The sequence below is a fragment of the Vulpes lagopus genome, chromosome 3 (genome assembly GCF_018345385.1).
Source record: "Vulpes lagopus strain Blue_001 chromosome 3, ASM1834538v1, whole genome shotgun sequence".
NCBI classification, from domain to species: Eukaryota; Metazoa; Chordata; class Mammalia; order Carnivora; family Canidae; genus Vulpes; species Vulpes lagopus.
This window is the reverse complement of record NC_054826.1, coordinates 145,318,977-145,335,380: the sequence shown is the minus strand read 5'-3', so window position 1 is coordinate 145,335,380 and position 16,404 is coordinate 145,318,977. Positions and strand designations below refer to the sequence as shown.

Here is a 16,404-nt window from a genome sequence, read left to right as displayed (position 1 = left end):
GAGATCACATGTTGTTTCTTTCTCTGACTTATTTCACTTAACACCCTCAAGGTCCATCCAAGGTTGTTGCAAATGGCATGATTTCATTCTTTTGTGGCTGAGTAGTATTTCTGTGTGTGTGTGTGTGTGTGTGTGGCATGCACACACATGTGCATATGTACATGTGTGTACACAATCTTTATCCATTCATAAGACGCTTAGGTTGTTTCCATGTCTTGATTACCATAAATAATGCAGCAATCTTTTGCTCATTTTAAAATTGTGTTGTCTTTTTTTTAGTTTTAAAAGTTCTTTATATATTCTGGATGCTAAATTTCTATCAAATAGGTGATACAAGTATTTGCTACCACTCTGTAAGATGCCTTTTCATCTTCTGGATAATGTCCTTTGATGCCCAAAAGGTTTTAATTTTAATGAAGTCCAATTTACCTGTTTTCCTTTGTTGTTTATACTTTTGGTATGAAAAAACTCATAGTCAAGAATCCATTGCCAAATTCAAGGTTATGATGATTTATTCATATGCATTCTAAGAATATTATATGGCTTTAAAACCATAAAAGTTATTTTAAAATGATAAAATCTCTTTTTAAATCCATTTTAAATTAAATTTTTATATGTTCTGTGGTAGGGGTCCCAGTTCATTCTTTTTCATGAAGATATACAGTTTTCCCAGCACCATTTATCAAAGAGATTATTCTTTCCTCATCAAATGGTCTTGGCACCCATGTTAAAAAATCAACTGGCCACAGATAACATGGGTTTATTTCTGGACTCTCAAAATTCCTAACCCATTGATCTATATGTCTATAATCATGACAGTATCATATTGTTTTGAATACTCTAGCATTGTAGTAAGTTTTCAAATTGGGACATGTGAACCCTTCATATCTGTTCTTCTAAGATTGTTTTTAATATTTAGGGCTCCTTGCAATTCCATGTGAATTTCAGGATCAGCTTTCCCATTTTTGCAAAAGACAATTAGAGTTTTGTGGATAATACTGGATAGTGTTGATATCTTAACAATATTAAGTCTTCCAATTCTTAAACATCAGACATCCTTCCATTTATTTATGTCTTCTTTAATTTCTTTCATCAACAGATGAATAAACAATGATTCACAGTTTTCAGTACAAGTCTTTCATCTTCTTGGTTAGATTCATTTCTAGGTACCACAATGAAATATCACCGCCAATTAAGGGATGGCTATACTATAAAACAAAAAAACAAAACCCAAAAACACAGAAAATAACAAGAATTGATGAGGAAGTAAAAAAAATTTATTAGAACTCCTGTACATTGCTAGTGAGAATTAAAATGGTACAACCATTGTGGAAAACAGTTTAGTGGTTCCTCAAAAAGTTAAACAGAATTACCATATGATCCAGTAACTCCACTTCTAGGTATATATGCCAAAGAATTAAAACAGGGATTCAAACAGATACTTGCATGTTAATGACCACAGTGGCATTATTCATAATAGCCAAAAGGCAAAAAACCAAAATGACCAAAGATGAACAAATGGATAATCAAAATATGGTATAACCATAAAGTATTATTCAACCACCATAAAAACTAATTAAATTTTTTTTAATTTTTTTTCTAATTAAATTATTATACCCTGAAGATACCATGCTAAGTGAAATAAGCAAGACACAAAAGGACAAATATTCTAAGATTCCACTTATATGACTTACCTACAAGAGGCAAATTCATACAAGACAGAAAGCAGAGCAGAGATTATCAGGGGAAGGAGAAAGGGGAGACTATTTTTTAATAGATACAAAGCTTCTCTTTGGGATCATGAGAAAGTTCAAGAAATAAATGGTGGTTATTATTCACAGCACTGTAAAATATATTTAGTGCCACTGAACTGTGCACCTAAAAGGTAAATTTTATGTTTTATCTATTTTATCACAATAAAGAAAAAATTGCCAAAAAAGAAAAAAGTGAGTGTATATGCTAACTGAAAGAAGTCAGACACAAAATCCTCATACCTTATGATTCCATTTATATGAAATCCTAAAACAAGGGAAACTACAATGACAGAAAGCAGAACGGCTGCTAGAAGTGGAGAAATGAACTGTGAAGGGACAAGACAGAAATTTGGGGGGTGAGAGACATACTCTATTTTGGTTGAGGTGATGTTATACAACTAGACATATTTGTTAAAACACATTAAACTATACACTTAAATTGGATGAATTTTATTGCATGTGAATGTACTCAATTAAGTTCATTTAAATAGTCAAAGAGACTTCAGATGGTCTAACCCTATGCAATCATTTATTTTTTTAAAAGATTTTATTTATTTATTAATGAGAGATGCACACAGAGAGAGAGAGAGGACAGACATAGGCAGAGGGAGAAGCAGGCTCCATGCAGGGAGCCTGACGTGGGACTCAATCCCGGGTCCCCAGGATCAGGCCCTGGGCTGAAGGCAGCGCTAAACCGCTGAGCCACCTGGGCTCCCCTATGTAATCATTTTAGAGGAAAAAGAAAACCTAAGTCCTTGAATATCAAAATCACACAATTTAGCAAAAACAATCTGACTAGAAGTCAGTCCCATAAATGAAATCCAAAGCTCTTTATATCATATAAAATAATACTATTAGCAATAGAGGGTGATGGTGGTGGAAGAGTTACATTGGTAATTCAATACCTCCTCCTGGAATAGAGATTTGAAACCTTTTATTCTGAGTTCTGAAGAATTCATGAAGTTATACTGGAAGGCTGTAATCAAAACATGTAGCAACTGATGTTCACTACTTTCAAGCAACTACTCCATTTGTCAAAATCCCAATGCATAAGATTTTGTATCCGTCGACCTTAAATACATTCTGGCCTCTGAAGCAATATCAAAAAAAGCTAATCATTCTTCTATAAGATCACCTCTCAAATACTTTTAAATGACTATATCTATGATGTTCTCATAAAGTCTTCTTTAGTGTAGTCTAAAAACATCCAGAGCTGCCACAGTCTTTCCTACATCTGGCCATAATACAGCATGAAAAAAGTTCACATGAGTTTTGGTATTCAAACTAGAAACAACACTACAAATTTTCTGCAAGCTACTTAAAATTAAATTGGATCACTGTACTTCTAGAAAGACTACTTCGGATTGGTGGGAGGAGAGGGTAAACCCATATTATGTTATTGGCTAATTCCTGATTTCTTGTTAATTAAAAATATTTCTAGGTCTTTGTTACATAAAGTATCACTAAGACATCTCTCTGAATATGAATCTTAAGGGCAAGGCTGAAGATTTATTTTGGTAAAATAACCTTTTATTTTAGTTTCTCATTTTAAATATACTTTAAATATATTTTGGAATCTTGATTCATTGTGCAACATATTAACTAAATTTCTGAAGTATTTTTTTTTAAGATTTTATTTATTTATTCATGAGAAACACAGGGAGAGAAAGAGGCAGAGACACAGCAGAGGGAGAAGCAGGCTCCATGCAGTCCCACGTCCCCTTGACGTGGGACTTGATCCTGGGTCTCCAGGATCACACCCTGGGCTGCAGGCGGTGCTAAACCACTGCACCATCAGGGCTGCCCTGAAGTATTTCATATATAACATTCTTTTTTTAAAAAAAGATTTTATTTATGTGAGACACACACACACACACACACACAGAGAGAGAGAGAGAGAGAGAGAGAGAGAGAGAGAGAGAGGGGCAGAGACACAGGCAGAGGGAGAAGCAGGCTCCCTGCAGGGAGCCCGACGTGGGACTCGATCCCCCGTCTTCAGGATCAGGCCCTGGGATGCAGGTGGCACTAAACCACTGAGCCACCCAGGCTGCCCCTCATATATAAAATTCTTAAACATACCTTGCACATAAGGGTTTAATAACATTAAAATACTTGGAAGCATAGGTTTAGGAGACAAAACATATCTGACATCTCTTTGCTTCAAAATAGACAACCTCCTGATATGGTTAATTACCTATAAAACCACTTAAGTTTACTACTTTCATCTATATTTCTCTACCTTGACTAGAAAGATACCATGAGAGTACCTAACAACTTTTAAAGCTGCAATTATGGCACAGTTTTTGTTTATTGCAGAAACAAAGTCAGTTTGTTCTGACTTATACATAGTAAATTCCTTTTTAATGCGTAAAAGTTATTTTTCTAACTGTTCACAAACCAGATGTTCTAGGAATTTTTAATGAAGCATCATCAAAGTCACTGATTCTCTTTTTAGATATCTAACTATTATTACTTAAAGAGCTATGTTTGACTCACCTCAAAGCCTTTAGTATCTCTTATTTTCTAAAATCCTTTAAAAATAATATTCCTGTATTCTGCAAATTAGTTTATTATCTAGAGATATGCACTTTGCTTTGAAGTTGGAAATTTAACCAAGGCTCTGTTACTTTCACCTGTTTTGTACATCTCTGCTTTCTATGTTTGTTTTACATTTTATTCCAGTTTAGAAGAAAGTCTGCCAAGTGAGAAAAAAAATATAAACAAAATCAAAGTAGAGATCTGCATTCTACTGGTTACTTTTTAGACCCATAATGTGAGACTATCTTGTCCTGGAAACAGCACAAAGATTCTTTTGTTATATTTTACTTTCAAAAGCTTCAGTTCATTCTGGCCAATTTTGCTTGCCCATTTTACTTTTTTCATTATAAACCAACATTTTTATTTTTATGTCCAAAGGTCTCAATACTTGAAAAACTATGCAAAAAAAACAGTAATTGATAATTCTAATGTATTAGCACTGTAGCTTATACTAAATGCAAAAATAATACTATCTTTCCCTATAACAAAATCACATTACACTGATAACTCAGCTCAACTTAATCCCCAATAGGATGTCCCCAATTCTTTTTTTCTATTTTTTATGCTCTGATATTGACATTTCATACAAAGGCAGAACAAAATATTAGAGTTCCCAATGTTTTAGTATTCTTTTACTCCTTTGTATTAATTTTTCTTAATACCTTCATTAAATAGAAAAAAATTGCTTGTCAATTTCTTCTTTTTGCTTTCAATTTTCTGATATTCATAGCCAACTTATGATAGTTTCTTAATTTTACTGAATAAAAGTTTAAGTCCAACTTTGAAGTCATTCTATTTGCCTTCCAGACTTGTGCAGAATTCTACATTTAGCATAACTTTTTCTGCCTATTCCTGTTACAATCCAACTCTTACCTGAGAGCAGAAAATGGAAACAAGAAGTAATATCTTTTTAGAAATACATAGTTGGCCTTTTTAGCCCTCATATCCTTGCTCAAGATCACACTAGTCTCAACTTGCCAATGGAAAGTGATGTCTCAGTTGCAAAAGATAAAATCAGTAGCTATCAGTAACCTAAATTACTTAACATAATTTTTTAAAAGTTCATTTTTTTCATTTTGAGACTTCTCTCTTCTTGAAAAAATGTAAGCATATATCTTAATCCATTATTTGATGTCTTGATGTAGGAAGTTAAGGCTGTAGTTTTTTACAAGACATAAATCCCCAAATTATCAAAACTTTGATGAGGTAATTACATATATTCTCCATGTTGGATAATATTTCATCTGCACAATTAACAAGAATTAGCTGGAGTTAAGACTCAAAAATTACCCATAGCAAAATACCAACATGAAACAGATTTCTAAAACAAAAAAACCGGTCTGACAAACATCATTTATTTTCTGTGACTTAAAATATAATGTAAGAAAAGATTACCTATTTCTAACAAAACTGTGTGGACAGAGAAAGAATGTTAGAATGAAGAGTCTTTAGACCACAGTAAGATCCCTCAGTATTATAGAACATAAAATTAAGAATTCAATTAAAGTAGAAAACAAAATTACTTAGAACAAGAGCACAGAAGCTGTGCTTTCCAAAAAAAAAAAAAAAAAAAAAAAAAGTTTAAAGGAAAAGGGATGAGAAAGGTGAGAAAAAGCACTACCAGACTCCTTACCCATTGTTGTTGGTGCTGGAGCTTCCTGATGGTATTTTCAGCTTGCTCCAGTTTAGCACTGGCCTCATCACTCTGCTGTTTGATGGTGGCCAACTCCCGTTTTATGAGGTAGTTTTCCTCAGCCTCCTGGGCTCTTGTCACTTGTCCCTTAGGACATAATTTGTGTGTGTGTAAAGCAATTTAGGATAGATTCAAGAAAGACTACCTTTGTGAGGTTTAGTTATTTACTGTGACATGTTAAAAAAAAAAATCACCTCAGAGAACAGAACAGCCTGAGTAATTATTAACCAGCAGCTCATTATTGCTCCAGCAAATTTGGGGAAACTAAATTTAAAAATTCATCTGATAATCTTAAGAACAATTCTCTCAGTCAATAAAAATTCAATTCATGCAATATTACTGAGTACATGCAGGACTAAAATTTTCAACGAATAGTAGTTAATTTTGCAGAATCCACTGATTGATATTTTGGAATAAGTATTTTTAAATAAAGTTAGCTTTAAAACGTGCATAAGGTGTTTAATAAACCAGGATAACACTGTTATCAAAAATTAAGTTTACACGCATATATACCAGCCCAAAAAATTATTTCTAGGAAAATGCATGTAAAATTGCATGCGTTAAATGTGAATCTCTAGGTTTAGGACTTTCCTTAGAAGTAAAGTTAGAGAAAATGCTAAAAAACAAAAACAAAAAAACTATACCTGTATCAATCTATCTGCCAAGGAAGCACTTTCCTACAAAAGGAAAAATTCAGATAGAAATTTAAGAGAAAGAAATAAAATAAAGGTGCATAAAATTAGGAATAAGAAGAAACAAAGCATACCCAAATTCCATCTACTTTTCATTGTAATTAAATCAATGTTTAGGTTTGATTTTTAAAGCTTTTTTTTTTTAATTTTAATTTTTTACTTTTTACTGTGTCTGTTATTCTTAACCCTTAAGAAAAATATATCAAAATAAGCATAGACTACCAAAAATCATATGCTTCTAGAAGACCAAACACAAGAGGTTTTTTCATCGTTTGGGACAAGCAAATAGCTTCTTTTTAAAGCATACTTTTAACTCTTCATGTTTGGGAGTCAGCCATATTGTCAAACCACTTATAGGAAAAGGAGAAGGAATTTGAGTAAGCAATTCCACTTATAAAGTGTGACAGCAATTTGTATAACAGCAACTTCCAAAGAAGCAAAGCGAGGAAAATACGACAAATGAAATTAATGAGCTCACTGTAATAAACTAGCAATAACTCAGTAAGTAAACATTTTAGTTACAGAATTTAATGGATACCTAAGCATTTGTAGAATTCTAAGTGCTAAAGGACAGACCTAGGCCATGTAAGCCAGCAGAAAGGTACTTAATTTTCTAGAAGTAAAATCAAACTTAACACTTTCCTACAGCTTTATCTTTCTGACAGTTCAATGAAATGAAAACACTTTCTCTGTGAAAATATCTCATTCCAAAGATAAAAGACCACCTAAGAAGACAGATATTTATAAACTGAGTATTTAATGGAAAAAACAGTATGCAATTAGAACTTAAAAACTAAATTAAGCTCATCCTTTTTTGCAGAGTCACCAGAAAAGTAGAATTATCCTCAAAGCAACTCTAACAAGATGAAGGAAATACAGGCAAACTATTTTTTATCTAATATAATGTACCTGAAATGTCTATACAACAAAAAGACATGTAATAAACATCCTATCCTTGTGTGTAGTGCAACATTTTCAAACAAAACACAAATATCCAAACTATCCATTTCTTCATGTCTTCTTTCTTACCAATCTGTAGATTTTCAGGGAAGATTTTAAGATACTTGGCAATATCATTTATAAACCTACTTACTCTCATCTTTGGTTTAAAAAAAAAGCCCCTCCAACACCAAAAGACTTTGTGAATTCAGGTTTTTCTTTTAATAAACCAAAACTCTTAGACTATACTTTTATTACTCAATATATTCTTAAAGCATCAGAGCAAGACTACAAAAATAATGCAAAACTTTCCACATCTGCCCAGTTATTTTATATGATACAAAGAGGAAGAAAGAGGTAATAAGTAGTATCAAAATAAGTCTGAGAATCAAATGTTTAAGCAAATTCCCCTGTGTTGAAAACCAACAACATGGTGAATTTTTATGAGAAATCAGTCATTCTGACTTAACTCAAAGGAATCCTAGGCTTTAAAGGAATCACTGGCACATTTAATATGTGGCTAGAAAGTCAGGGCAACATTTTAAAGTCATTTTCAAAATACTATACAGAATGAATTCTTAATTAGGTTACCTCTAAAGAGCATACTTTTTAAGAGATTATACATAAGGAAAGCAAATGATATCAATATGTTACTCTAATAATAACCTTAATTAAAACTTTAACCTTAAAGTTCAAGGACTCATAGTGATCAATTTTTATTAATGACAAGTTATTTAGTTAAGTAGTAAGTTAGGCAAGCTAAGCAGTTAATGCCACAACTTTTGGAGATTTGTGATAGAGTTCTTGAGCCTTTATTAAAAATAGAAAATAATGCTGTGCATTCAACAGAAACTTGCATAAGTAGTTATTTACTTACTTTTTCTAATGTTTCAATGCGCTGTTTTAAAAGTCTATTTTCTGTGCGTAACCTCTGCAAAAAAAAAAAAAAAAAGAAAAGAAAAGAAAAAGAAAAAAAAGAAACAAACAAAACAAGAGGTTTGTTTGCAAGCATTCCTGAGAGGAAAAGATTCCTAAATCATAGCCCTTAAAATGTACCACCTTTAATAAATAGCAACGGTCTAAGGAATGATTACATTATTATCTGTCAAACTCTTACAGGTTCAGAGTAGGAAATACATAGTAAAGAAAATGACATTTAATCAATCCAGCTGTGACTGCATTTTAAATATAAGCTACATTACATACAGAAATAATCCCTTTCTTTTAAAGTACCTACCATGACTCATAATCAGTATTTTCTCATCTACCTTAACATCCCCATCATATAGAAAAGATTCCAATTCATTTACCTCTTACAAAGACTATCTATACAAATAGAATTCAAATGTTTATCAAATAAATAAGAAATCTGAAAAATGCAGCTCATAGAAAAAATACCAAATAGTCAGTTCAGAACTAGACCAGCCTTCATTTATGCCTTGTATATGAAATCTGCAAAATTCCTCACATTCTGAAAATATAAAGATTGAGTTACTGTCATCAAATTAATTACGAGTTGTTCTGAACATAAAAAAATGGCTCAGTCAGCAGAGAGTATGTGACTCTTGATCTCAGGGTCATGAGTTCGAGCTCCATGTTGGGCATGGAGCCTACTAAAAAAAAAAAAAAAGATTAAAAAACAACACACCACCAAACTTAAACACACACACACACACACACACACACACACACACACACACACTTCTGATTACTAGCATTTTAAAATAGTTCCAAAAAGCAAAACCAGATTTGGAACACCTGGGTAGCACAGCTGGTTAAGAGCCTGACTCTTGATTTCAGCTCAGAGACTGATCTCAGGGTCAAGTCCCAAGTTGGGCTCTGCGCTCAGCAGAGTCTGCTTAAGACTCTCTTTGCCCCTCCGCCCTCTTGTGCTCTCTTTCTCTCTCAAATAAATAATCTTTAAAAAAAAAAAGTAAAACCAGATTTTAAAAAATCTTCACCTAATGGCTCAATACTCAACTCCCTAAACTATCAAATTACTGCTATTAAGTATCAAAACTAAAACACTCTACATAAAAAAACTGCCTTTTTGCATATTCCATCAACATATTTTTGTATGAATCCTGATGTTATTCTTTCATTTTAGAATCTTTTAAGTTACCCCTTCATTTTGCCATCATTATAATTTCAAATTCCCCTTACCTTTTGTACAAATTTACTCCAGAACTCAACCCAGCCTTCTTCCAACCCTATCATCCTCTATATTTCTGCTTTTAAAAATGTCTTCCTCAGAAATTTCTATTAATTCAATCTACCATTTTAACAGTAAAGACTAAAATATAGTTAATATAACATATAAAGTCTCAGACCAAGGAAATAGAGATTCTATGAATTACTGTATCTTGTTAAGTGAACCACAAATTGGAAGAAATAAATCTTAAGAGTTATTATAAAGATCTGCAAATTAGATTTTATTCTTGGAAGACACATATTTACAACATATTTAGGTGGTCTGAAATCATTATTATTTTATGTGTGATTTCAGACTACAAAATAGCTTAAGAAGAAAAGGTTTCTCATTTCTTGGCTATACATATTATGTGTAGCACAATGGTCTAGGTAAATAAGCAATTATTAAATGCCTTTAAAAATCTGCAAGTCCAAAGAAACAAATGTGATTCTCAAAATGTTCTCAACATACTTAATCAGAAAAAAAATTTTTTTTGTTTATCCCAAAATACTTAGAAAGCTAAGTTCAACCAGACAATTGAGTGAATAAAGTTAATGTTACAACAGAAATAATGCTAAAATATAAAATTTAGAACTAAAAACATTCATCTGGGTTTCCCTCTCCATCTCCTTTAAATCTTCTGAATGTTTGCTACAGATTAAAGTCTAAATTGATTTCTCCCACACACATACACTCAAATGTCTGAACACCACTTTTTAAATAAACCAATTCCCCATTTATGTGACATCTACTTCATCACAAATTGATAAACTTTATCAGTTATTAAAGACTATTTCAGGATTACCTATTAAATTACAAGTTTTCTTTTTCTGGACTAGTACCACAGTATTCTGGTAATTATAGCTTTGCGATCTCCTTTTAGTCTGGTGGAGCTAATTTCTCCCATTCTTATATTATTTTGTTTATCCTTCCCAAATCCTAAGTGCTAATATACTAAATTAGTTGAGAGAATGGGTTTTGAAGTTAGATGGTTGTAGGTTCAAATCCTCACTCTAAAATTAACACCTGTGCTCCTTACTCAATATTGTAGACTCTCCATTTTCTCATCTAGAAAATTAGAGTAACGCCTGCAATGATATGGGAAGAATTACTGCACATAATACCAAGAGCTTGATTAATGATAAACAATGCTCATAACATTCTTTAAGTCAGGCACGAGTAGTATTTTATCATTTTTCTCTATTTTTTACAACTATCTTTAGATTTTTTTAATGTTCTACAAAATCATGGGGAATTAAATGACTGGATGTGTTAATATGTATTTGATGGAGAAATAACTTTATTTAACGCAGACTTCTTTTTGTTTTTTCCCTTTAGTCATCCTTTTTAAATGCCTTTATGCAAAGTTTTTCAGTGATAATTTGTTAGGCTCTATCCTATTTTTCATTTAGGTGATCCCTAAATATGCTTTTATTCTTATTTTAAGTGGAATTTCTTTTTCTAAGATATTCTGGAAATGTTTATTGCTGAAATATAGGAAAGTGAGTATCTAATATCTATCACTTGACTGAATTCTAATTTTTAAGTATTTGTCTTTTTTTTTTTTAATTTTTTTTTTTTTTATTTATTTATGATAGTCACAGAAAGAGAGAGAGAGAGAGAGAGAGAGAGAGAGAGAGGCAGAGACACAGGCGGAGGGAGAAGCAGGCTCCATGCACCGGGAGCCTGATGTGGGATTCGATCCCGGGTCTCCAGGATCGCGCCCTGGGCCAAAGGCAGGCGCCAAACCACTGCGCCACCCAGGGATCCCTAAGTGTTTGTCTTTTTAATCACATTTGCCAGAGTGAATTAAGAATGTTTTCTAAACTTTAAAGTGAAAACTATAAAGAGAAAGACTAACAGATGCATATACTTAAAAGAAAGCGAGAGGGAGAGACTTTTTTGACCTACCAAATTAGAAAAGAAAAAATGAGATGAAATGTGACAGCAAAAATGAAATAACCAATGTAGGCAAGATGTTAGTGGAATGGAAAATTGCTGCCCAAAAAAACATACCCTGGAAATACTCTTTAGGAAATTTACTTAGTACATATCAAAAGTCTGACAAATACTAATATCCTATAATACAATTATTCTACTCTTTACAGCTGGCTAAAAAAATATAAGGTGCCAGAAAACTTTATACATAAACATGCTAACTATAGGTGCTATTTTTAATAATGAAAAATGATTAAAAAAAAAAACTAAATATCTCCAAATGGGGAAATTTCAGTTTCTAACAACTCACTTTATTCTTGCCATTTTATTCTTACTCATTTTATGAAATAACTCAAACACAATAATCTTCCTTATGGGGACAATCCATTGATCCTATCAACTTTTCATTGTCCCACATCTGATGTGCTCCCTTCCTTCTTTACAAAGTTTAATTTCCAATCGTTATAGATAGATATTTCCTTGCTTTTATCCTCCCCTCTGCACTCTCTCCCTTAGGAGTTAGCATACTTGCCTGGTAAAACCACTACTCTGGGTCAGCGTACTGATAACTCTGTGTTGCACCTATGCTGGTACATATAACTGAAGAAAAATAAAACACTGAAGTTTGTTTAAATTAACAATCACTAAATTCAGTTGGACTACTAATGCACTGTAGCAGTAATAATGTATTTCCATAGGCCATTCCTTCTCTCACCCTCTCAGGTCGTATTTCGTACTTACTCTTCTTTCTTTAACCCAGGAACCCTTCATCTCACTATCACTCCTAAATGATAATCCTATTTCAAATTTCACTGAAAGAACTAAAACAATAAGAACAGAACTTAGCAAACTCCCACAACAACATCCTACATCTTACCTACATTTCCCCCCATATATTTTAGATTCTTTCTTGTTCTTGTGTATTAACTATCCATGATAATAGACCAATGCTCCTACCACGGTCTAAATCCTAAACCATGCTGACCCTAGTAATTACTCCCTGCCATTCACACATCATCAACTTTTCCTACTTGGTTATCACCATAAAAACATGGTTATTTCTCCCGTCTTAACAAAAAAGTAAAGAATAACCAAAATCCCCTCAACATCATTACCCTCTCTCTAAGCTACTGCCTGTCCTATTTCTCTTTATAACCTATATCCAATTTTTTCCAGTTTTTAAAATTTTTTTCCAGTTTCATTCAAGTTTTAGTTCCCACCTCTTCTCTTTTTTCTAGCTTATCTCCATGCTGACAAATTCAATTACTATTTCTCCATCCTCCTCTCACAGCAACACTCTTTAGCACTGACATAGTAAAATAAAATCCTTCTCTTACTGAAACTCTCTCTTCTCTTGGCTTCTAGGACACTATACTTCCCTAGTGTTCTGCTTTGCTCTCATCTTTCTAACTTAAATGTTGGCTTACGATCAGACTCAATTCTTGAACTCTCTTCTCTATTTCATCTATACTCAATCCCCAGATAATCTCAACCACTCTAAAGGTTTTTACTATCCTCATTCTGGCAGTAACTGCAAAATTTATATTTTGAGCCTGTCCTCTCTTACACTCAACACTGAATATTCAAGGGGCTCCTTGAACATCTCCTAGGCATCTGATACTGAAAATACTTCAGACTGGGCTCCTGATATTCCTCCCAAAACCAGATCCTCCCATAAACTTCCCATCTCAGGCACTGGGAACTCTATTTTTCTACACACTAAAGCCAAAATGCTGAATTCCTACCCTCACACCGCCACAATCAACTTGCCAGCTTTATCTTTAAAATCTATTCAGAATCCAATCACTTCTTACCACCTCAATCCAAGCCACCATCATCTCTGGCCTGTAGTACTTCATCAGCCTCTACTTAGTCTTCCTGTCCCCTGTAATCTACCTTCAACCTACCTTCTCCTCCTTCACTGAAAACCCAAATGGCTTTCCGGATTCAAAGTTATTGACTTCACATGTTCAATGACACCCTACTCCTCTCACTTTCCTCATCATGTATGCTGTCCCATCCACAATGGTTTCCTTACTGGGCACACTCCTGACTGGATTCTGCTCTCCTTCCAGATATTTATATACCTAGGTCTTAAACTTCCTTCAAGTACTTATTCAAAAGTAATCTAGTCAACTTCTCTAAATTTTTAATCCAAACACTAACATTTTACCCTCTCTTCCCAGACATATTCTTTTCTCTGTTTAACACTTATCCTCAACAAAGTATTATATATTTTACTTGTTTATTGTCTGACTCCTATACTAAAATGTAAGTTCCATGAGGGCAGAAATTGGTCTATTTCATCAATACATTTCAAGGGCCTAGAACAGTGCTTGGACATGTAGTAGGCTCTACAAATATCTGTTAAACCGATGACTTCTTGAATAAATTATGCTATTGTACCCCCCATGGATATTATTATATAGCCATCAGATATTTAATGAAAGTTTGTGATGCTGAAACTGAAAAACGGGCATCCAAAAACCTTACATCACAATGCATTAAGTCTTTTTTGGAAAGTAGCACAGTGTATACACTGAAGAATATATGGTCTTAGAAAAACATAAATCAGATTTCAAATGCTTGACTTTCACCATTTTCTAGCAATATGACAACTAGCATATTTTTTGAGCTTCCTGAAGCTCAAGAAGATGAGGATAAGAACCCTCTCATAAGGTTATTAGAAGAATAAAAGTAGATGATGCATGTAAATGACCCTTCACATATTAAGTGTTAAATAAATGTGTCAATATAACACTTCACACTGTTAAATATAACTCCTGGATGACTCAGATAACATTAGTCATATTTTCCTTTTTTATGCCAGGCAGTGAATACACAAGTGTTTTTATATTATTCTGTTTGTCAACATATCCAGAATACTTCATAATTTTTAAATTAAAAAAAAAATCCACCTTCTGGCTAAAAATCCGTCAGAATCTCTAATTCCTCCCATTTGCAGGACTTATATGTCCCACAGCACAAAATTTAAATATGAATATTAGATTATCAGTTCATGTCAGTCTTAAATAGAGTGGGGGAATAAAAGTTTTTCGTTTTTAAAGATTTGTGAGGTACCCTAATATAAGCTAGAATTTTAATATTTCTTACCTCCTCCCCCTCAGGTGGAACATCAATAGATTGGAAGATACTGAGAAAGCTGTTTCTATTAACAAAAAATTTCACACAATAAAATGTAAGATTCTCCATGTGAAACCATTATTATCAAAATCTTTCTTTTACACTTTCAGAAAAGGGTTGGAAAATAATTAAAAGTTATTATCTTCATCAGGGAGCCTCCAGATATAACTGTTAGACTAAAAGGTCCACAACCCAAAGGTCTTAGAATTTTAAGTTAAAAAAAGGGAAATGTTAACAAATCAATGGCTGATTTTTTTACTTCCATATTAAAACATCAAATAATTTGATGATCATACCATTTACTTGTGTAAAAAACAGCATAAGATTATCTCGCTGAAAGCTTCTGAGGAGGACCAAGACAAGAAAGTATGAATTTAAGAGAACTCACTTCCTTGTAAAAGGGACCTCGGGGAGAAGGGAAGAGTGTGTGACTAAGGAAGTGGCGTGTCCTATTATAGAGAAAGGCTCCAATAATACATGGCTCACTATCTGTAAATGCAGTGGTCATCTGATTGTGACTGAGATGAGCTGCCAAGTCAAATATCAGACATACCCAAGCTTATATAAAGGAAAAAAAGAGGGGGGACAGTCCTACAAAAATTATCATGGCTTTGTCCCTTTTGGTGACCAGAGGAGTGAAGAGAGAGAGATGCAAATGGTATGAGCGTAATAAAACACTATGTGGAAACAAAATTTTATGAAAGGAACAAACTGGGATCCCTGGGTGGCGCAGCGGTTTAGCGCCTGCCTTTGGCCCAGGTCACGGTCCTGGATACCCGGGATCGAATCCCACGTCGGGCTCCCTGCATGGAGCCTGCTTCTCCCTCTGCCTATGTGTCTCTGCCTCTCTCTCTCTCTCTCTGTGACTATCATAAATTAAAAAAAAAAAAAAAAAAAAAAAAACACACAAAATATAAAAGGAACAAACTATCTTTGAGATCAGCAGATTTTATTTACCCAATGTGTTTCTAACTTTTTGAACTTTCTTTTCTCCCCTCCCCCCACCATTTCTTCTCTATAAACACTTGTGCCATCTGTTTTTCCTTAAGACACATGGAGCTGGCATTCAAAAGTACTCTGTGAGGTATATGAACTATAACTTTCCCCCAAAACTGAAGTTTGAAGAAAAACTGCAAATACAAGCTAAATTTTGCTAAAGATCTTTCTGAAAAGGCCTCTTGGTATTCCTACTATTCATGTGATTTAATTTTAGAAGAAACTTCTTTAAGAGCAAAAATTGTTCATAGAACTGTGTTTTGTTTTGCAATAACATAGCATGGTGAAATGAACAGGATGGCTTCCCATCCTCAGATTCTTGATTTGCAGTTCCGAATATTCGTGGTATGCGATAACCCATACTCTTTCCCCACTCATCAGGATGACGTACTTTTCCACTTTTAGTAGGTTGAAGTGGAGGGTATGATTTAATGTTACTCTTACTCATGGTACCTAAAAGAAAAGCAAATGGTAGAGCAGCAGTTGGGTGACAGAATTTTTAAAAAGGAGGGAAAAACA

At 33.4% G+C, this 16,404-nt stretch overlaps 1 protein-coding gene across 6 annotated transcripts in view; it reads right to left on the bottom strand.

The window, feature by feature from the left end:
- EVI5 (ecotropic viral integration site 5) overlaps window positions 1-16,404 on the bottom strand; it is a 195,096-nt gene that overhangs the window by 95,670 nt on the left and 83,022 nt on the right. For 5 of the 6 annotated variants that reach the window (XM_041747686.1, XM_041747683.1, XM_041747687.1 and 2 more), the window contains 3 exons: window positions 8,494-8,547; window positions 6,630-6,662; window positions 5,926-6,072 (listed from right to left, as the gene is read on the bottom strand). In XM_041747686.1, coding sequence (XP_041603620.1) covers window positions 5,926-6,072; window positions 6,630-6,662; window positions 8,494-8,547 — 234 coding nt within the window. The remainder of the gene's footprint in view (window positions 1-5,925; window positions 6,073-6,629; window positions 6,663-8,493; window positions 8,548-16,404) is intronic. The other variant, XM_041747685.1, reaches the window with a different exon arrangement.